The 22,510-nt window shown below is 36.1% G+C and overlaps 1 protein-coding gene across 9 annotated transcripts in view; it reads right to left on the reverse strand.

Annotated features, from left to right (window-relative positions):
- Positions 1 to 22,510, reverse strand: part of NAV3 (neuron navigator 3) — a 773,547-nt gene that overhangs the window by 141,164 nt on the left and 609,873 nt on the right. For 8 of the 9 annotated variants that reach the window (XM_074325380.1, XM_074325379.1, XM_019753173.2 and 5 more), the window contains 2 exons: positions 13,224 to 13,332; positions 12,153 to 12,536 (listed from right to left, as the gene is read on the reverse strand). In XM_074325380.1, the coding sequence (XP_074181481.1) occupies positions 12,153 to 12,536; positions 13,224 to 13,332 (493 nt within the window). Of the gene's footprint in view, positions 1 to 12,152; positions 12,537 to 13,223; positions 13,333 to 19,200; positions 20,674 to 22,510 lie in introns of those variants that run through there. The other variant, XM_074325383.1, reaches the window with a different exon arrangement.

The raw sequence follows: 22,510 nt of genomic DNA on the forward strand, positions 1-22,510 counted from the left end.
ACATACATAAGGTCACTCAACCAGCCATGGCAGAATTGAGAAGTGATCTAAAAGGTCTGCTGCAGAAACTATGCTCTTAGCCACCACGCATTGCTGTCTGAACTGAAGCCACACTTCCTGTCTCTGAGATCTACTTCCTTACCATCACAGGAGCACCACCATAACACAGGGCTGGTACGGCCTCAGAGTCATGGTACTATTACAAGGTAATCTTGCTTCCTTGACCAAGGAGGATTAGAACAGGGTATTTAATCTCCTAACCCACATTGGATTAATGAACTGTTTCTTTCTTGAGAACTGAGATAAAGAGACGATCTTTCTATGTGTACGGAGTTAATGATAATGAACACCCAGGAGCTGTGGGTATTTATTTTCACCAGAGAAAAAGAGCTGCAGAGAAAGCTGGTAAGCAAAATAAAAACAATGACACAGGTGAACAAAAAGAGACGAGGCGCTTGGCCAAATGGTTTTAGCTTCACAACTTGCCCTTGGGTTCTAGGAGATATCCCTGTTTCTTTATCATCAGGCCCATTTTGCTTAAGCAAATTCAAGTTGATTTCACTTTTTGGAATAAAAAAGTTTAATCACAAACATATTGGAGATGGGCCAAATTGTTATAGACAGTATTATGAAATTGGCTAGTTACTTACATGATTAATAAATTTTGTCCTTACTAGTTGAAGCACCTTGATCAAGTTTCTTAAACTGTGCCTCAGTTTCTTCTTCTGAAAACAGGAGGGATAAAATCTACTGCAGATAGGTTTTATGATAATTAAAGGAGAAATGCTCTTAATATGAGAACCAAATAAATAGTAGCTACTTGTTATTCATAAAATCTCTCCCATATATTTTGAAAAGGAAATACATGCGATTTATATACAAAACAATAACACTAAGTCATAACACATTATCTTATAAGGTATTCTACATAATTAATTTTCTTCATAACTGAAGAACTTAACATGTTGCGTACGGATCACGAGAATCTTCGTTTTTTTCTGAGCCATGCGTTAAGGACGGATAACAAGAATTCTCATTTTTACTGTTGACTCTTTTTACTTTGCATATTTTATTGAATTATTTGTAGAATAATTATTTATAGAATAATTTATAGAATAATTTATTTGTAGAATCTATTATTTATAGAAAAATAATAAATGACATAGAAGCATTTACGCTTTAAAGAGAAGAGTGCATTTTAAAGTAGTTTCTTTTAAAAACCTGCCAGAACAGAGGGGTATGAGGGATTTAAACCCCGCCGTACGCAACGTGTTAATTCCACCAAGATTAAAAAGTAAAAAGAGGACTTTGGCTTCAAAATATATAGTACACTGCCATACTCTTTTAAATAGGGAATACAGATATAATTTAACTTTTTTTGATAACAAATTTATGATTATGAGCATCAATTCCTGTACTGTTTATAGTGATAATAAATGAGACAATTAAAGATTAAAGAAAAATTTTCCTTCACACTTTTTGTCACCGGGCACACCTTGGTGTTGTTAACTGTTTCAGTGTTTATTCTTACTTCCAATTTCTTAGCTTATTTTTCATACAGTTCCCAATCTATGTCTAAAATATATTTAAATGTAGCTATTTCCTCTTTTCTTAAGGGAGGGTATATGACATTTCTGATAAAGTAAGTGTTTAGCAAATATTTTTCTCATTCACTCTCCTTTTGAAATTGTGTTTTAAAAGGTTCAGGGTAGTAGAAATCTTTTCTCCAGATAGGTGAGATACTCCTTTTTTTTTTTTTTTTTTAACCATCATGGTTTATGCTAAACAACCTCTGGAGTAAGTTATAACAATGTCTACATGTTATAATTTACATCTCATCGGTCTGTCTTATTTATCTGTGTATCTCCAAAAGTGTTTAGGAAAGTGTTTTATACATAGTGTGGGATCAACAAATATATTGTTTGTTTAGTTGAAATTAAAAGGCTTCATATTGTAGGAAGAAACTATTACAACAGATCTCAGCAACTTTACGAATAATGGTGATGCATGTAAATAAGAACTAAGATGAAAGATCACTTCTATTAGAAACATAACCTTTCATTATTCAATACTTACAGAAAAGTTCAGTTCTATAGACAAATGTCTACTGCTTTGAAAATTAATTTTCAAGAGAAAAACATACATTTAAAACTTCAATGAATTAATAAAAAACTATTTTTTTTCAAGGAGCATTACAAAGGATGTTCCTTTTTCTTTGGCCCTTCAACTTTCCAGGTAATATCAAATAGGTTATAACAGGTATTAATTGCATCAAAAAGTCATCTGTGTATAATTCCTCTGTTAACAGACGCTCTCTCAGCTGAATGTTGGTAAGAGAATAGTTTGTTATTTGAAAAATTATGTACAGGCATCCCACAAGCAAAACAAATTCCTGATTTAAATTTTCTCTTAGTAATTCTTCCTTCTTTTCATTCTTTCTGAAGGATTTAATAATCTGAAAGAATCATAAATTACATAGTCCCTGTAAGAAAATTATGGTACAATCTGGGAGCTATAAATTTTAGGGATTCGTTTTGAAAGAATAATGGAAAGTTAAATAAAAAAGACTTCCTAAGAATATTATATCTAAACTTCCAAACTGTCAGCCAAGATGAGTTAAAGAAGTAAGTAATAGTTACAAGGAGGATTGGTACAAAAAAACAAAGTTCCAAAGGAAACTTGGGTAGGTTATTGACAAAACTAAAATCTCTACAACAATGAAAGTCGTAGGATAATTTTAGCATGTTCAAACTCTATAAGCTATAAAATGATTCACATTAAAAAAAACAACAACAAACCCAGTAGTCTCACAAAATATTACTAATTCCTCTTCCCTTCCACTGCCACCTCTCTTCTTTCTATGTACATAAACTTTGCATACTCAATGGCCAATTTTCTTTAGGTGTCTGTTTTCTACATTAATATTTTCAGGCCATGTGGCTCCAAACTGCTCTAGCATGAGATATTAAACTGCTTCCTGTGCAGAGATATGTGGATTTCCCACAAGCACATCAAATATAACATAAACTGACCATATATTCACCACTAAAACTCATGCTCCTTTTGTATATGCTAATATAGTTACAGGGTAACTAACCATCCACCCAATCAATAATCTAGATATATAACTCTCTCTTCTTGTCACTCACCACCCTACCCCCAACTATTATAAGATGGAGTGTATTCAAATCTGTGAATTGCATCATTATGCTCTAATTATGTCTGGGATTCACTGAAATAGAAAAAAGTTGTAAAGATCCTTTTTATGTTCAATTCTACTTTCTCAATCAACATAAAGATATATAAATCTATGCTCATAGCCACTCCATGCTTTAAAAAAAATACTTTATAGTGATATAGATTTATGCAAGTGTATAAAGTATAAAAGTACACTTAAATAATAACAAAAATAATGTCAACTTTCATGTACGCATCACCTGGCTAGAACATTTCCCGTTTCTTCACTGTCCATACAGGCTCCTCCCTGTCACATCCCCAAACCTCCCTTCCAGAGATACCTACCACCCTGGATTTTGTGTTAAGCATTCCTTTCCTTTTCCCTCACATTTTACCACATAGACATATTTCCCAAAATATACATCGCTTAGCATCTCATGGATTAGAACTTGATATAAATTGAATCATACAATATGTATTCTTTCATGACTACTTTCCTTCACTCAAAATTACATTTTTGCAAATCATCTATCTTGATGTGTAATGTTCTGTTATTCATTTTATAGCTGTATAGCTCCATTTTACAAGTGCACTACAGTTTATTAATCCATTTGCCTATTATGGGCATTTGAGCTGTTTGTTTTTCAGTCTTTTTGTTGTTACAAATAATGATACCATGAACATTTGTGTACACACATTTCCTGTGCTTACAGGGAAGAGCTTATCGAAGGTCCGTATCTAGGAAGAGAATCACTGGATCATAAGAGATACATACATGTTTTCAACCTTACTAGTCAATGCCACACAGTTTTCAAAATAGTTTCAGAATAAACTCCTACTTGCCTATGGATGAGAATTCTCTCTTTGGTTTTAATTTACAAATTCCAGATTACCAAGCAGGTTGATCATATTTTTACTTTGTTATAGGCCATTTTTGTTTTGTTTGTGAAATGTCTTTTTATGCCTTTTTTGCTCACTTTTCTATTAAATTTTATGTTTTGTTTTGTTGGTTTTTTTCTTCTTTCCTCATTGATATCCTTTATTAGTTATATGTGCTGCATATATTTATGGCTTATGTGGGGTTTTATCTGGATACTTTTCTCTTGCTTATTTTTATACGAAATGAAGTATTCTGAATGAAAAGACACTTGATTTAGAACCCTTTCTAACTTCACCCACTAGCTGTTTCTGTTATTTTTGCATAGTGCTTAACAATGTGGTAATTAGCTTTTTGAGATTTGGGAAGTCTGTTTCCATCTCTCATTTTTATTAGATTTACCTTTATTGCCACGTCCTTTCAATTGGTTTCTAATTCCAGAAGGTTTTCCTCAGTGTGGGCTCTGTGGTGGAAGGGAATTGTTGCTAGACAGCTTAATGAATTCTTAGTAACTAGATTACTCCATTCCCTTCACATATGATGTTGGGCCCTTACTCTTCCTGGCTGGTCAGGTGGTCAAAAACCCTCCCGGCTTCAGCTGATATCCTCAAATCAGCCCTGTAGGAGAATGTTTTCTCATCAGTTTTTCTTTAACTGTTCTTGGATTCTACTGTTCTCAGTGTTACAAGATGCTCCACTGCTGCCGTCTGCTTCTTCTCACAGAGTTGCCAATACCAAACTGGTCCTTTCACTCTTGGCTGTTTGTCCCCAATTGCTTCTACTTGGGGTTTGAGATGATACCCTGCCATCATGTTTTTTGTGTAAACAATAATCATGTTTTTGGCTTTGCTATCTAGGTGCTTTGTCTGTTTTTTTTTTTGTGTGTGTGTGTGTGTGGGGGGGGTGGGGGCTTGGGAATATTTAAAACCTATGCTTCCACCGTATCTTTCTTGAATTCTATATTTTTACATTTAATACCTCATATCAGCCATGGTATGTTACAATTAGCAATTTTTTAATGACATGAACACACAGGGCATCTCAAGTGTTTTGTTTTGTTTTTGAACCTTAAGGGAACTCCAGCTCAGCATCTTCTTTCAGATGAGCACAGAGAATACTTAGAGTTGTCCCCTAGATCAAATGTGCTAGCTAAGAAAACAATACTAATAATGAATGATTGCTGTAAAGGTTTGTTATGTCTGTTTGTAAAAATTCAACTTCCAGGAGAAAAATGTGTACAAAGCAGACATGTAGATAACCTCCCAGGCTCAGTATGTCTTGATGGTTACAAATTCCGACTGGAGCCAGGCTGCTGAGGTTCAACCCCAGCATTGTATACTTCAAGAAATTTTGAATTCTCAGAATGCCAATTCATTATTTTTCTGAGTTCTACCTAAAGTCCCTTAAATTATCTCTGCCTCAGTTGTTCAATTTGTAAATGAAGAGAGTAAAATATGCTTACTTCTTACCATTCTGGTGAGATTATTCATGAGATAATATATGTAAAACGCATAGAACATTGTCTAGCATGTAGTAAGTGCTATGTAAATGCTAGAATTACTAGCTGTTTTTTCCACTAGAATTTCTACATTGACTAAAAATAACTCTCATACCTTGAATGTGAAATTAGTAGAACGATCGGGATTAGGAATCTGTGGTTTACCGTGTAAACCCTTTTAAGCCAACTCAGGTAACCCTTTCCAATGTTGTACATGCTTCAGTCATCACAAAGTTCACCAAAGGAGAACTGAGGGAGGATCACGGGAGAAGCAGGATTAAAATATCTGCCTCCCCTTTTAAAAAATTCATTCCCATAATGACATTATTTTGTGTCGGGACCATGAAAATTAACTTAGAATTTTAAGTTATTTTCTTGGCCCAACCATTTATCACTGTGACACCTGCAGATAACTTCAATTTCAATGTAATTAAAATATGTAACTTCCCCCCAGTTTTCCGGGAGTGTGCCTTTTTTGGCTTCATAAATTGAGACTTTTTCAAACAGATTCATTTTAAGTAAGAGGCTTCCTCTAATTCCTAATTACTGGCAGATTCACATCCCCAAGTCTTTAAAATAATTTTTAAAAGAGAAGAAAGAGATAAGATTTTGCAATCTTCAAGAAATTTTGAATTCGCAGAATGCTGATTAATTTTCTGAGTTCTACCTAAAGTACATGAAAAAAAATGAAACTCCATTCCCATTGATTTCATGACAGACCTTGTGGTTACATGAGAAAAAAAATCCTAAATTAAATCTCTTCATTCATTACTGTATCTTTTGAGTCTTTTGTCCCTTTAGCCACTGAAATGTAGTTTTAAAAATTAGGAGCAGAAGTTAATTTTGTGACTGAATGTTTTCATTAATTGTAGCACAGACATTTCTTTGCCCTATTTCTTATTTAAGGAAAACACCATCAAATTAAAATTCCCCTGGGATGTCTCTAGCCCTCTCCTCTCCACACCTTTTAATTATAGTCTGAGACAGCGGAATACGTCCCACTGATGCCAACAATGGCCCACTATGTAAAATGGTAAGCACTGAAGTACAGCACATCCTGGGTGTTCTCACACAATCTCCACTAATCACACTTGGGCTGAGACCAGCCATATCACCTGCTGACCATGTCTAGTCACTTTCTACCCAGGGAACAGAACTCTGCATCATTCCCTAAATTTCAGCATCCTGTACTTTACCACGGCAAACAGAAAATGTAGAAGGCCAAGCAGGTAAACATCACCAGAGGAAGTTTTCATACGGGATTTGTGTTACTTTTACTTCCTTTATTTAGATACTAAATATGAATGACTGTTGTCAACATAAAACATGTGGACTACTGATGCATATTTAAATGGACTCATTTGTTGACCTCTCCAAGACTTCATTTGAAAGACTGATAAGGAACAAAAATGGAGAATAGAAGTCTGAACTGGGTTTCCATTGAGGCATGAAATAAGTAGGAAGGACAATGGGTATATCGTGTTTCCCCCGAAATAAGACCTACCTGGACCATCAGCTCTAATGCAACTTTTGGGGCAAAAATTAATATAAAACCTAGTCTTATTTTACTATAAGACTGGGTCATATAATATAATATAATATAATATAATATAATATAATATAATATAATATAATATATAATACAATACAATACAATACAATACAATACAATACAATACAATACAATACAATACAATACAATACCAGGTCTTATTTTACCATAATATAAGCCAGATCTTCTGTAATATAAGACCAGGTCTTATATTTATTTTTGCTCCAAAAGACACATTAGAGCTGATGATCTGGCTAGGTCTTATTTTTGGGGAAACATGGTAACAACATTTTGTGGGTGTTTTTAGTGAATTCAGTAGATACTAGCCAGCTCTCATCGAAGCAATTTTTTCTTCCTTTTCAGCACACAGCTGAACCATATTTCATGGCCTCTCTTACAGTTAGATGTGGCCACGCGGCTGTTCTAGAATAGGGAATGTGGTTGGAAGACATATGTACCCCTTCCAGGCCTGATATATACAAACTAGTCTTATACCGTGGGTCTTCCTCTCTTTGCCATCTGCCTGTTGAATATCAATGCCCAATGTGACACTGGAAACCTGGTTGGATAAAAGCAGAATTACCGACCATCCACCTTAGTCTCTGAAAGACAATATGGTGGGCATTCCCCATCCAGAGGTCAGAAACACCAATGAGGGTTTTATGCGAAGGAGAAATGAACATCTTTGTGTTAAATTACTGAGATTTTGAGATTTCTCTGTTATAGAAGTTAGTGTTCACTAATACAGCTAGAGACCTGGAAAATACAAAATGCTTCTAAGTACCGCTATACCTATATATTATTATATGGAGAAATCAGTCGTTTTAAAAAAATTGCCTCAAAAAATTTCTTATCTAAGAATATATAAACACACACACACTTACATACATATGTGTATATATTCATATTCATTTACTGAACAAATGAGCACCTGTAAAAATATTAAAACACTAGTGAATTACATGTGGACAGACATTGTATCTCCTCTGTTTCCCCGAAAATAAGACTGGGTCTTATATTAATTTTTGCTTCAAAAGACACATTAGGGTGTATTTTCAGGGGATGTCTTATTTTATCATGTACAACAATCTACATTTATTCAAATACAGTCATGTCATCTTCTGGAACATCGTCATAATGTACTAAACGCTACATTACGTCTGGCTGACAATCTTAACTTGGGCTTATTTTCGGGGTAGGTCTTATTTTCGGGGAAACACAGTATCACTCACCACTGCACATACAGTACCTAGACTATTGCTTGACACATAGAATGAACTCAGAAAATATTTTTTGAATACATAGCTACGTACATAAGCTCATGATCCCTCTTCCCTCTCTATTCTTTCCCGAGGGGTCCTCATGTCTCCCATAATTTCTACTATCTTCCAATATGAGACCACACTCTTCCTTATAGCTCCACCCTGGATACTACTTTTGCTTTATCCCACTGTCTCAGACTTTGCATTTTTAATTCTACACTCATCATCTCCTCTCTCTGCTTTCTCACCAAAATTGGAAGAAAAAAAATCACTACTCTCTGCACCTATTTTCTCTAATGGTATCATTTTCTACCTCCTGTGCTTACAAAATGGGCATCTTGTCTGAATTCTCTGCTTCATACATCCTTATCAGCAGCCTATCATTGCTTCTGTAAGTTTTTCCTTTGTGGTACCTCCCATAACAATTTTTTCCTTCCTTTTAGATCTATCAATGCCCCTCCAATATTAATGGACTTATGATCTTGGACCAAAATTCTTGCAATAGATTCCTGAAATCTACCCCCAGACCTTCTTCCCTCATTCCATTTTGCAGATGTCCCCTAAACTGGCCTTTCAAAAACCATCACCATCCTCATGTGGTGTTCCGTGACTCGTAGGTGATCTTCTCTAACAATCAGTGCTTTCCATTGCTTATCCTCCACAGTTTAAACCTGTTAGCTTAATGTTATTTAAGCCTGTCACACAGTCCTTATCCCTCAAATTGTACCTTTAAATCAGGAGTGTCCAAACTGCGGCCTGCGGGCCGACTGTGGCCCGCAATCCATTGTTAATTGGCCCGCAGCAAATTCCAAAAATATATTTAGTTTACTTAAATAAACCAGGTGAGGCAATGCGTACTTAACCTTGAGTGAGTGGCCCGGCTGTTTGTGTATTTTACCGCATATGGCCCTTGGTAAAAACATTGAAAAAAGTTTGGACACCCCTGCTTTAAATATTCAGATTCCAGGAATCTCAGGTAAGGGAAAGGTCTTTGAATGTCATCTAATTCAATTGTCCTTCTGCTCTGAACATTATATTTCAGTCAAGCTTGCTGAATGACATATCTTCTGCAATACTTACACTTTTCTTACAAATTTTCTCTTAATATATTTCCCTCTATAGCTATTTAAATCAGGGAACAGAAGTAAAATATTTCCATTTCTTATTCATTCCTTTCTATTTCTTTCCAGGATATAGAGCTTTCTCTTTATTCTGAACTCTTCATTCAAATTTTATCGGTATGAACCTTTTGATATTACTCCCACATTGCATTGTGGATGCCCTTGATTTCTGATGTAAACTGCTCCGAAGATATGCTTTCTGTCTCCAGATAAGCCTTGTATGTATGTGGAAATACATACAGTTCATTTTCATGATTCATAAATTCCGTACTCGCAAATTTACCTACTTGCTAATATCTGTAGCATCAAAATCAATACTTGCAGCACTTTCACAGTCATTTATGGACGTACTCAGAGCAGGGAAAAGTGTGAGTTGCCCATGCAGACATTCCCAGCTGAGGTCAAATAAGATGACGTTCTGCCTTCTTTTTCAGCTCTCCTACTGCAAATAAGTGTCCTTTTCACAGTCTATTTAAAGATACCTTTTTCATATTTCTGTGCTTCCTGTTGGAGATTTTGCTGTTTATGGCCTTCAGGAATAGGGCTGAGGTGCTGTCTTGTGTGACTAAGTGTAAGAAGACTGTGGTGTGTCTTACGGGAAAAAATATGTGTTAGATAAGCTTCATTCAGGCTTGGGTTGCACAGCTGTTGGGCATGAGTTCAATGGTAATGAATCAACAAATATGTGTTAAATAATAAATAAGGTGTCTTTAAAATGAAATACACATAAAACAAGATTACATCGTGATCCATTGATGAAAATGCTATGACCAAAGGCTGGCAGGAAACTAAGTCTGTCTTTTCCCAGGAGTAATGCTTCAGTATTCACTCAGTATTTGTGGTGACTTTATAATTACAGCAAATAATGTAACTGACTGCATATGTGTGTGTACACGTGAACATATGAGTGTATATATATATATATATATATGCATAATTAAATACTTATTCAAGTAGTGAATATAAAAGATGAACACACATATATGCCCATATTTAATGAGAGGGAGACAGAAAAGAGAGGAAGGTACTGGAGGGAAAGAGGAAAGAATGGAGAAGAAAGAGGGGAGACACAAGGAAGAGAAAGCTCATGACGTAGCTATTCTTGTGTGGCCATCATGCTCCCTGAACTGGGTATTCTCTCCTAGATGGTGTTAAATACTGATGATAATGATAACAATACCAATGACAATTAGTATGATTAATTTATTAATGATAATAAATGCACTTGTGATGATGATAAATTTATTAAGCACTTATATTGCGACAGACTTTGGGCTACGTACAATGTTGTGGGTTATTGCTTTCATTCCGAATAATTTCATGGAGATTCTGCAATGTCACCCTCCTTACAGATGACAAAAAATGATTTGGATAAATTAAGCTCCCAAGGAGTCCACAGATGGCAAATGGTAGAAAGGGATTTAAATTAGACACTCTGACTCCACTGGCAACTCAATTACTTCCTACCCTAGTGGACCGTAATCTGTCTCCCTAATTCTAAATTGTTAGAAATTCAGGTAAGGTGCCTACCTGGAATGGACTGGTGGATATCAGGGTATCAGAGCACAGCTATAAATATAATCAAAAGTTCTTTTGTATTTTTTAGGTCCTGTCACCCTTCAAACAAGCTTTTCATGAATGAAGACAGGAATGGTTAGTCATGCAGAAGAATGATTTCTGACACTGGTACTCTCAGATGTATAAGGACAAAGAGCAGGTCAAAACCCAGCCTCACATGAAACATACAGATAAGGTTAATTGGGAAGCTTTCCTTTGCATTATGGAGTCTGGGTTTTGAAGTCACACATACCTGAGTTCTAACGCAAGTCTGGCCTTTCCATATGCAGTTAGGGCCATTTAGGATCAGTTTCCTTATCCATAAAACAAGTATAAAAATACTTACTTCATAAGGGCCGGTGGTGGGAGGTCAAATAAATCAATATCTTTAAAGCACTTAACAAAGTGACAGGAAGTGTTCAAAAGAGCGATAATTAATAAAAGTAGTTTTAATAGAAATATTCTATTGCCTCCATTGGGAATCACTCTCAGATTGAACTAAGTATTCCAAATTGCCAAAATGCTTTAAAAGTTTTATAATCACAGCATTCTTAGAATGTAATAGGAAACAGTAGGAAAACAAGGGCTATGATGAAAGAGCAAATCCGATACTGTCACAAAAATAAATACATAAAAGCTTTCAACTCTAAAATGATTTTCCCTCAAGGTAGAGTAGAGGTGCAAAATTTAATAATGCTGTAAAATATTTGTTCCTCAAAGCAGTTGCAGACAGCTATGACAAGGAAAAATAACAAAAAAAAAATCAAGCAGCTCAGCAAAATTCCTTTTGTCTCCTTCACTATAAAATATGTTCTTTAAGAAGCATGCAAAAATCACTCTGAAAAACAGAGGGCATGTGTTTCCCTGAACTAACAACAGAGAAACGTATTGGCTTATCATGAAAAAGATTTATAGACATTTTAGATATTTTACTTTTCATGAATGAGCAGAAGAGAGGAACTGAAATACCCTAAATACCTTAGCATTCTCACATTTTTTCTAATGACTGTGACTAACCTATATGCTGTTTTTATAATGAATGCATCTCAGTAGACCACTTCTCCTCCTGACACCATTTTGTTAGAGACCTGGGACCAGGGCCACTTACCCACTGTTGATGTCATCAGCCCTGAGACTTTTCCCAAGGATGTCACCATCACTCATATAGCCACCAACATCAACTTCAGAAGACATGTCCAGGTCACTGCTTGCTTTCTCACTCATGTCTATTTGTGACATGTTTCCCAGCCGAGAGACAGCAGCTCGACGGAGAGGCGTTGTATACATGAACCTGGAGGGGTCTGTGTGGATGAACCGACTGGTACCACTGCGAGGGTAGCCGGCACCCAGGGAGGGAGCGTCTCCAGCCTGGAGTCGAGGACATGCCTGGCCCAACCTCCACGTCATGGGAGTGGGTCGGCTTGTCAAGTTGGGGATGGTCCTTCCATTCACTTCTGTTGTCACAGTGCTGTCAAATGTGGTCTCCAGGGTGCTGCCAAATAAAATGGAGACATAACTATACTCTGGTTCACTTGGGGCCATAGACTAGGAATAGTGAAGACAGGAAAGCCTGGAATTGAGAGTAATTTCTTAGAAGAATGCTATTTTCATGAAAGTCAAATTACACATTCACAGTGAGATTCTAAATACCTCTGCAGATGTCAAATTGTGGGAAGGGGCATTCATGAGCAGATTTTTTTGTTCTGTTTTTTTTGCTTTCAAAAGAAAGGCCATTGTTACATTTTAGATAAAACAAAATACTGTTTCACATTCTCAACAAACGTTTAATTTACCCCATTGTGGCCTCCCCAGAACTATTCTGGAAGTTAACTACAATAAGGTCTAAAAGTCTCTCTAACACTCCTTCCCAGATGCATTTCAACTGTAACTTCTGTAATTGTTCTTGAGGGGAAGCATGCAAATGCACTTAGTAGTGATGGTGGTAGTTTCAGTAGCCAATTCAATTTGGATGGGAAATTACACTGAAGAAAAGGTGGATAGACAGGAGAAAAAAACTCCCTGGGTATGTGCTAAAAGTAAGCACTTGACTGTCACATAAAATTTAAGTGAGAAAATAGCAAGGAAAACTAAAATCCCTTCTCTACCATTATAAGAAGTTAAGTGCTTGATTGTAACTTTTTTCTTTACTGGTCCCAAAATGTGCAGAACTGAGAAAAACCTGTGGCTTATCTGGGTCCCACGAAGACTGGACATAGTCTCTTCTAAATTCTGCCTCAAATCTGCTATGTTTTTCACTGTTCTCATTCTTCTTGTTTCGGGGTCTTCACCTAGAAAAGTAACATAATAATACATTTGTTTTCATATTGTTTACTGTCCTGAGAGCAGTTATATACATATATAAATACTATAAATTATTTTTCTTAAATATAAAATGATAGTAGGAAATTCCAAATGATTATCATCTGAAAATTATAATTGTTTTTTCTACAAATTAAATGTGAACAGAAACAAATGTACTGTTACAAGTAATAATTTGAGGTGGTGATAATACAATAATACTTTGTAGGTCTATCACCTAATCACTGCAAAATGAGAGAATCATTTGGAAATACATTGTATACTACTCCATGTTACTAAATTTAATTTAAAAATCTGAAATTATTTGGATCCTAATTATTTCTGTAGTTACCTGTTTCTAAGTGTACTCAGAATAATTGAGATAAACTTGCCTTATGTATCAAGTATACATTTGAACTCTGAGGTAAGATAAAAAGATGGAGACCTTTTCTTATAGGAGTAATATCTTTTTGCCTTTTATTTTCTTAGACTCATAGACTAAGACTCACAACATTGGATGGCTTTATTTTAAATTATATCTGTACTATCTACAGGGAACCAAAACATCCACATGTGACAACAGAATTCCAGCAAAGTCCTAGGCATCTAAACTTAGAAAATGTTTAATGGTCATGAAACAAACAGTTCTGCCAGTGTGATAAATAATGCTGGCCTTATACAACCAGTATCTATCATATGGGGACAGAGGTGCCGTTAAAGCGTTTTGTTTTTAGCCATGCAATACTTCCCAGGCCAGCGGCCATTTGAATCTGACACATCTGGATAATAACATGGCAAGAGAGTAGAGGAAATAGTTTTTGTTCTGTTTAAGTAAAACTTGAGAGGTTGTTTAGTGATGAAAAATTTTAATGAAAGAAAGAAAGAAAGAAAGAAAGAAAGAAAGAAAGAAAGAAAGAAAGAAAGAAAGAAAGAAAGAAAGAAGAAAAGGGAGGAATTGGAATCGATGAATTAAAGGAGGCAAGGAATGGTAAGAAAGGGAAGGAAATGGAAAAGGGATGGAAAAAAAGAAAAAGAGAAGGAAAAATGGAGGTAGAAGATAGCATGTATTAAATTCCACTATGAATGGCATATAAAAACTCAAGATACATGTCTATAATCTGTTTTAAGAATATAGGCAGATATTCAATGTTAATTTTCTTCCCTAGGATTCATTCCTGATTTTTAAAAATATACAACAAAGGCACCAATTTAACATTTGTAATATAATTGTAGAGTTGGCAGGGCCTTCAGAGACTGTCTCACCTTACCTCCCAGCCAATGAGTGAGCTCGTCTATGTGTCCCTTGGGAGATGGCCGGTGCCTCTCCCTGAAACCCCCAAGATTGGAAAGGCTTCTCCATCTCCAGTGAAAGACATTTCCTTCTAACATGAGACAGGTCTAATTGTGAAAATATTTCTAAAGATGAGTAATAATTTGCCTCCCTTTACCTTTTACCAAGTGGTCTCAGTGGCTCTGAAACCAACTGAACAACTTTACACTATCTTTACCACAGCAGTCACGCAAGTGATGGAAGACAGCAACTGCCAATAATTCCTCTATTTTCTTCTTCAGCCAAACATCACTACACTGTTCATTATTCCTCATCCTGGACAACCACCACTCTGCCAGTCTATAAGTCTCTTCCTTTTAATTTACAAATTATTTGAAAGATTAAAATATGCTCAATAATAGCATCAGTATTTCAAACTTAGAGAGTACTGAAAACGTCCCTAAAGTAAATATATCTTCAAGAAATAGTAAAAGGCATGTTGTGCTTTCAAGCACACGGCATAAACTTTTCCTATGCTAATTCAAGTCATGCAATCTTTAACCTTATAGATTAACATTCTTTTAAAACTCAGAACTGTTCATAATACATCAGATTCTAACCATATTCTCCCTGGAAATGCTTTCCATCCTCCTCATAAATGTAACAAAGCATACTTGAGAAATGGCTAGAAAGAAGTCTACCTCTTACTGCCAAATAATCTGGTAGAACCCTGAAGAAAAAGTAGGGTTTGGTAAGGAAGATATATATTTTTAAATTAAATTTATAGGGGTAACAATGGTTAGTAAAATTACATAGGTTTCAGGGTTCAATTCTGTAATACATCATCTATATATCACATTGTGTGCTCACCACCCAGAGTCAGTTCTCAGTAAGGAAGGTTTTAAAGGGCAGAAAAAGAATATCATTACAGTGAAAGGAAAGGCAGAGGTAAAGAAGAGATTTTACTCAAAGTGAGCAAAGGAAATAGTGAAGAATGAAAACAAAACTTGGAGAAGCATTAAAGCCAATATTAAAATATATAAGTATGTAAAATTTCATGCAGTACAGAAGCCTTAGATTCTAAGTGATGGTAACAGATGAGAAGTCTTAAAGGAGGAGAGTGTTGAGATGATCTTTGTTTTTGGAAGGAAGAAGGATCGCAAGTCATGGACCTTACACAGGTTCCTAGAATACGCCATTCCATGTCCTCTATTCCTGACCCCCACCCTTTGGAAGAACTTTTATGTTGCAATCAAGATACATCTCTACTACTTGCCAAGTGGTATAACATTAATAACATTGATATTTGAATAATTTCCGATATCTTTTTTGTATAAACTTTAAGAACATTGTATTTTCAGATACTCCATTTTACTGAATTTTTTTTTTTTTTTTCCACATCTTCATCTCCTTTTAAATTTCTCTCTTCCAATCCAGCAGGCATCTTAGATCCTTGGATTCTTCCAATTGAATCCATTGTTTACTTGCATAGCTTCCCTCATATTTTCAGAACCATAACCTCCCTCCCTCCTTTGTTTTTTCTCATGATATCCACTCATGACACTGTACCACTCATAACAATCAGACAAATAAATGGACCTTTTCCTCCCAGCACTTGTTGGGCAAAACATAATTACTGCCACATTCACATCATGAAAGAAAATAATCAAAATAAAATGTATTGCAGTAAATATTCCCCATAGCCCACAAAAGGCAAGATACAATTAAATGCACTTATAAATCCCCTAAAGATTGCACAAGTCAGAAATAACCTGTAAATTTGTATCTAAATGATGTCTAGAGTATAGGGGGCCGAGGAGGGAATTGCAATTGAAAAGGTCAAATGTAGAAGCACAAATAAAACAACCCTGAAGAAAAAGTAGGGTTGCAAAAGCTAGCAGAACATTACACACCAGAAATTTATTTTTTCACAAAAATTAGTATCCCCTCTCACTTCCATAATTTCAAAGCCAACTGTTATGCCTGAAAGAAGCCTACTAAGTTTCAGACATGATAGTAAGGGTTTACACATGTTTTGTAGAATAGTATATTTTGCAATTCACTTTCAGTTTTTAACATTGGTGCAAACTTCTTTCTCATTGCTTGTCTCTTCTATGAGTAGGAAACAGAAAAACAGGCTTAATTTGGTGCTTTTGCATTTTTACTTAGAGGCAGATGGATCATTTAATCTGTATGGTCCTTTAGGCTTTAATTTTATATACATTATAATTAACACTGTCAGTACTATCGTCTTTCATAGGAAATCAAATTATATATCAATGAACCTGATTCACAGAGAATTAGGTCCTCTACACCATCCATATTGCAAATGCTTTTATTTAGGGTACAGCTTCCTGATTTATTTTGAGAAATAACCCTAATTTTGTGGATGATTCCAACAGTGACTTGCATGGAAAATTTTTAACTCATCTGGTTATGCTAGATAGTTTTTTGGTGGGGGGTGGGGAATAGCAAAACATGGCTAGCAGCTTTACAGTTACCTTTTAAATAGTCTCCGATATAGTTATAGCACAGACTCTAATCTGTCTGATTTATTAGGATATCTAAGACTAAAGAGTGAAACTCAAGGAACCCTGTCTAAAAACTAACTTGGAAGAGGCCATTTTGAGTCAGAAGCAGAACCTTAACATAGCACGTGGCAGAAATCCTGAAATCCCTGTGTGCTGTGGGCTTGGATTTAACATGCATCACTATTTAGGGACTTAAATTGAAATGCCTCATTATCCTGATTTGATTATTCATATGAGAGTTATTTGAATAGGCTCTTCCTCTCACTTTCTCTTCCTCTCACTTTCTCACATACATTTTTGAATATTAGCATAAATGGAAAAAAAAAATGGCTTAAAGAGAATAATCCCATAAATACACTAAGCAGATGCTCAGTTTACAAACCATGAAATACACACACTTCTATTGAGAGATTACCTGTGACAGTAACGCTCCAAGTTATTTACGTACAACAAGGCATGTGTCACAGAGACACACACCCATAGTGTGCTATACTTTAACAGAGCAACCGACAAATAATGTTGGGGGAGGCACTCTTTATATCTTTGAAAATACTCCATAAGAGGTACTTAGAACAAGAATAAATGCCACCACAGTAAAGGCAAAAGATAAATATTATGTGATTCTACGGTTCCAAAAGATCAAAAAAGAAAAAAAGGAAAAAAAGGAAAAGAAAAGAGAAAAAGATTGTTAAGGATTAAGACTCCCTCTCTTGCCTTTGTACCGCACTCAAGTCTTTTGTGAGAAGCAGTTTATCACAGAAATCACACAATGGTGAAGAAGTAAATCTTCAGCACCTGGTCTATTCAGGTTCAGAAACCACTCTTCCCCACTACTGTGGAAACATTACACTTTTAAAGCCAAACTAATATTTAAAAACGAGCACTATTTGCCTCTGATGTCTTTCTAAGCTTTCTTCTTCTAAAGCTGTTTCACTAAGATTCCAGAAAATCTCATAAAACATCTTATAACAGCAGGGTCTGTATAGAGAATAAAAAAACCTATATTTAGCATCAGCTGTATGAATCAGGAACAAAGAGATCACTGGGCAGGTTTCATTCTTTCAAATTTAAGGAGTCCTGTATGAAGTCCTTTGTGGAAATACACATTGATATAAAGTATGATGTGGGTTTAATACTTGTGACTTTTTGAACCAGTGGGTTTAATACTTGTGACTTTTTGAATAGGAACCGTATGATGTAAATATACTTCAGTAGGCTACTGAGTTTAGATATAAAAATTAAAATGTATACAGTTTACTTATGTGGGCCGGCGGCAAAGCTGACAGTTAAACTTTAATAACGCAACTGAAAAATTACTTCCGACATCTTCATATCTAGTCAATTAAAGATTATGTCACAAGTTACTACCGAGGCTCATGTCATCAAAAAGATCTAGTTTGTAAAGTATAAAAACATTTCACACTTATCTACATAGTAGTTTAAATAGTCCTAATGTGCACACTCATGAGTATTTTGTGCCAAGCACCAAAACAAACAAACAAACAAATAAAAGTTTGTGAGTAAAGCTGTCAGAAGAGGCCTCTGCATTTCTGAGAAGGTTACTAAAATTCATGGTGCTTGTTACTGAGGTACAAACAAGAGCCATTTATTCAGGTATGACTGAGGCAACAGAGCAAACGGCTATAGAGAAAATTTACCCATAAGGCCCTTTCTTCTTCATTAGCTACCTGTGGTGAGACTAACTTGAGGGAAGTTGAATAAAAACGCCCTATTAATGAGTAAGTAAAAAAACGTGTTTGGGGTTTTAAAATAGTAACCAAATATTTATGGATGCCTAGAATGTACTGGACGCCAGGTGAATAACGCCCAGGGCACATTGCTGCTATTTACTTGCTCCAAATCGACTTCACAACTGGTTACCATAGGTCAGCTTTACAACAAAAATAATTTCAAGAAACAGGGAATTAAAAAGAAAGTTTTTTTTAAGTAACTATAGTTTAAAAAAATATCAGTCAAAAGAATGAAAGCTAGTTGGCTAAGGCAAACGTGCAGCTTCTTAAAATTCCATCCTTGTTTTAAGAGCAAACCCGACTTACCTAGTAAGTCAGTGTAAAGTGCCTGTTCCAGATCACCAAGCATTGTCAGGATCACGTCCTCATCCAGATGAGCTGTGCCTTCCCGCAGGCAGCTTTCTCCCTCTTCTTCCGCCCAGCTCCTGCTGATGCTGCTTGGCAGGGAGGACCCGTTTTCATCTTCAGACCTGCTATCTTCATCACTCTCACCTTCCAAGCCTCTTCTGGAAGCCCAATCCTCTGAGCCCTCAGTGCCTGACTGGCTGGCAGGTAAGAGGTTCCAGGCCCCTGAAGTGCTGGTGTGGTACAGGGACTGAACCGACCTCGAGAGGAATTTGGACAGCGAGCTCCTCTCTGCATAGTGGGATTCTCTCTGGCTGGCCTTTGCTGCATTCCCAAACCAGTTGGAAATGCGCACAGTGGGTCTCCTCTCCCCCTCACTGGTGAGGGCAAGATTGGTCAGAGACTTTTGTTTCTGAAGGCAAGCTCCCTTTCTCCTTACTTCTTTTCCCCGAAACACAGAGAGTTCAGCCGGCCTCTGCATGGCTGTTCTAGTGGTTTCTTCTTTTCAATTGGACTTCATATTGTCTTTTTGCACTGAGATGGCAACTAGCCCTTTTGGTTTTAATTAACACGTGCACTTCACTAAAAGCCCAGGCAGGCTCAAACATTCACATAAGATATCTAGAAGACAGTACAATTAATTAGCTGGCTACAATTTAGCTTGCCACCTCATCCCCCTCATCAGTACTACTTACAAACGTTTTTCTTGAACATATCTGAAGCAGAAAAAGAGTTCACCAAAGACGCTGCTCCAGCTGAAAAGTAGCACAGGAATCCAACTACGTTTTCCCATCTTCCTCCAATCGCATGTCTCAGCTGGGTGATGGGTCCGCATTTCCCTCTTTTGCTTCTCTGTTCCCAGATGCGAGGTAGTCAAACACCAGCGATGTCTCTAGCTTTCTTTTTTTGGTCCACCTATCACCAGCCCTTTACTGATTTAGGTCTGCAGCCCTTGACTCTAGATGAGCTGACACAGTGTAGCACGTACAGCCTCTGCATCAGAGTCCCTTAAGAGCAGTAAGAGCACTGACGCCCAGCCCTGCACGAGCGCCTCGCATTTTAGTATTCCACCTGCATTCTCAGATCTATGGCTCTTCCTTGCTGCTGCAGTGTATGCTGCTGGCTGCCATGGCAGCAAAGATACTGCTAAATGAAAACAGGCACGGAAGCGGCTGTCCAGCCTAGTATGCCACAGGTTTCAAAGCCAAGCCTGAATGACATTCTGCACTATTAACCCTATGCACATGTAAATCACTCTTGGCCACCCCGTCTCAAATACGGACACACACACACACACACACACGCACACACACACATACAACACTCACATACACAACACACACTCCCGACACTGAGAATGACAGACTCATTCTCTATAGCTCCAGGCAGCTGAAGCATGCAGACCTGCCTTCTGAATGTTGGGATTTGTGCTGTAAAAGCACAAATCAAATTGAAGAATGTAAAGGACCTGAAAAATGGAGCATGACACTCTCCACCAGCTGACAGATAATGCTTTAAAGGAAAAGACTCCCTCAGCTCTTACAGAACAAATTCAGGGCTTTTTATTCTGAACTATTTAGGAAAATCCTAACGAGACAATAAAAATTACAATTTCTTTCTATAAAAAATAGCCACACACACACACACACACACACACACACACACACACGGTTCGTTCCCAATATTTTCCCTCAAAGCATATAATTGAAAGTTTATGGCCAAGTGTATAGCACATAATGATGTGACAAAAAAACATAATATGCACATTAAATCTTTTGATGTTGAGCATTTTTCCTAGTCTATGCCATAAACCTACTGCAGCATAAACAGCCCTTTATTTTTAATATTTTGATAAAAACAAAAAATTAATAAGACAAATATCTTGTATTTTGTACTGGTTGTGTATGCTATGCCACTTCCCCAAAATTCTGATTTTAGAAACTTTTAAAATACACTTATCAGGTATAGTTGATACCATGTGTACATCTGAGAGTTAAGAAAGAGTACTTAAAGAAAAACTTTCGAGGTTTTTCTGTCCATAAGAATTCCTTATTAAAAGGGGAAAAGTGGAGAAATATGTAGAAATATTCACGACACTGAAATTTACATATAAATCCCTACTCTTTTCTGAAGTAATATGATTAAATTAATCCTGATATTTCACTTCAGAAAAATGAACTAGGGAAAATGCCCAATCTGTTAATTACATAAATTAGTTTTATAGTGGGCATTGTCTACCGTGTTTCTCTGAAAATAAGACCTAGCCGGACAATCAGCTCTAATATGTCTTTTGGAGCAAAAATTTATATAACACTGGGTCTTATTTTATTATAATTTAAGACCAGGTCTTTAATATAATATAATATAATATAATATAATATAATATAATATAATATAATATAATATAATATAATACCAGGTCTTATATTAATTTTTGCTCCAAAAGACGCATTAGAGCTGATTGTCCAGCCAGGTTTTATTTTCGGGGAAACAGGGTAAGACCCAGGCTAGGAGAGAATCTCCAATCTGAGACATGTTGCTCTCACAACAGAGTGAAAAAGAGATGAGAAATCCAAGCAATGGCTCTTAAAGCTTCTGATCAGGAATGGCCCATGTCATATTTTCATTCACATTTCATTGATCAAATCAAGTCACATGGTCCACCCTGATTCAGTGTGCCAGGAAATATAGTCTTCTTGCAGGGATGAACCCAGGAAAAAGTGGGCTAAGTCCAATGGAGCCAATGAGAAGGGGCTGGTTATTATGAAGAAAAAAACTGTAACAGAGAAAATATCTAAAGGGCATTTTTGTTAGGTTCTTTGTTTAAAGATATTGTCATCAACTTGTAGTTACAGCCATGTTTTCCCCTGAAACGACATTGGTCCATAAATTTATCCTGAACAAGAGCAGAGAACCTACTTATTGCTTCTCTAGAGGCAGCTATCTATGCTTGCTTCGAGTGTGTGTTCATAAATGAGTGTATTTATATTTATTTGTATTCACACATATAAATGTATGTTATACAAGGTAGAGGAGGAAGCTTCAATGAATAGGAGACAAATAATCCCAATCAATACTAAAAATATGAATTACTCTAATTTTGCCAAGAACTGAAAAAAAGTATAGCTACTATGCTGTTCTGAAAAGGATTGCATTCCAGCTCTTTGGTAAACATAATTATTAAGTGGCTATTTAAGTAAAAGACCTAAACTGATTTAATTTACCTGAGCCGATCTTCTTTATCGTTATAAATATTCAAGAAAAAGGCAAC

This window comes from Rhinolophus sinicus, linkage group LG02, assembly GCF_036562045.2.
Source record: "Rhinolophus sinicus isolate RSC01 linkage group LG02, ASM3656204v1, whole genome shotgun sequence".
Lineage (NCBI taxonomy): Eukaryota > Metazoa > Chordata > Mammalia > Chiroptera > Rhinolophidae > Rhinolophus > Rhinolophus sinicus.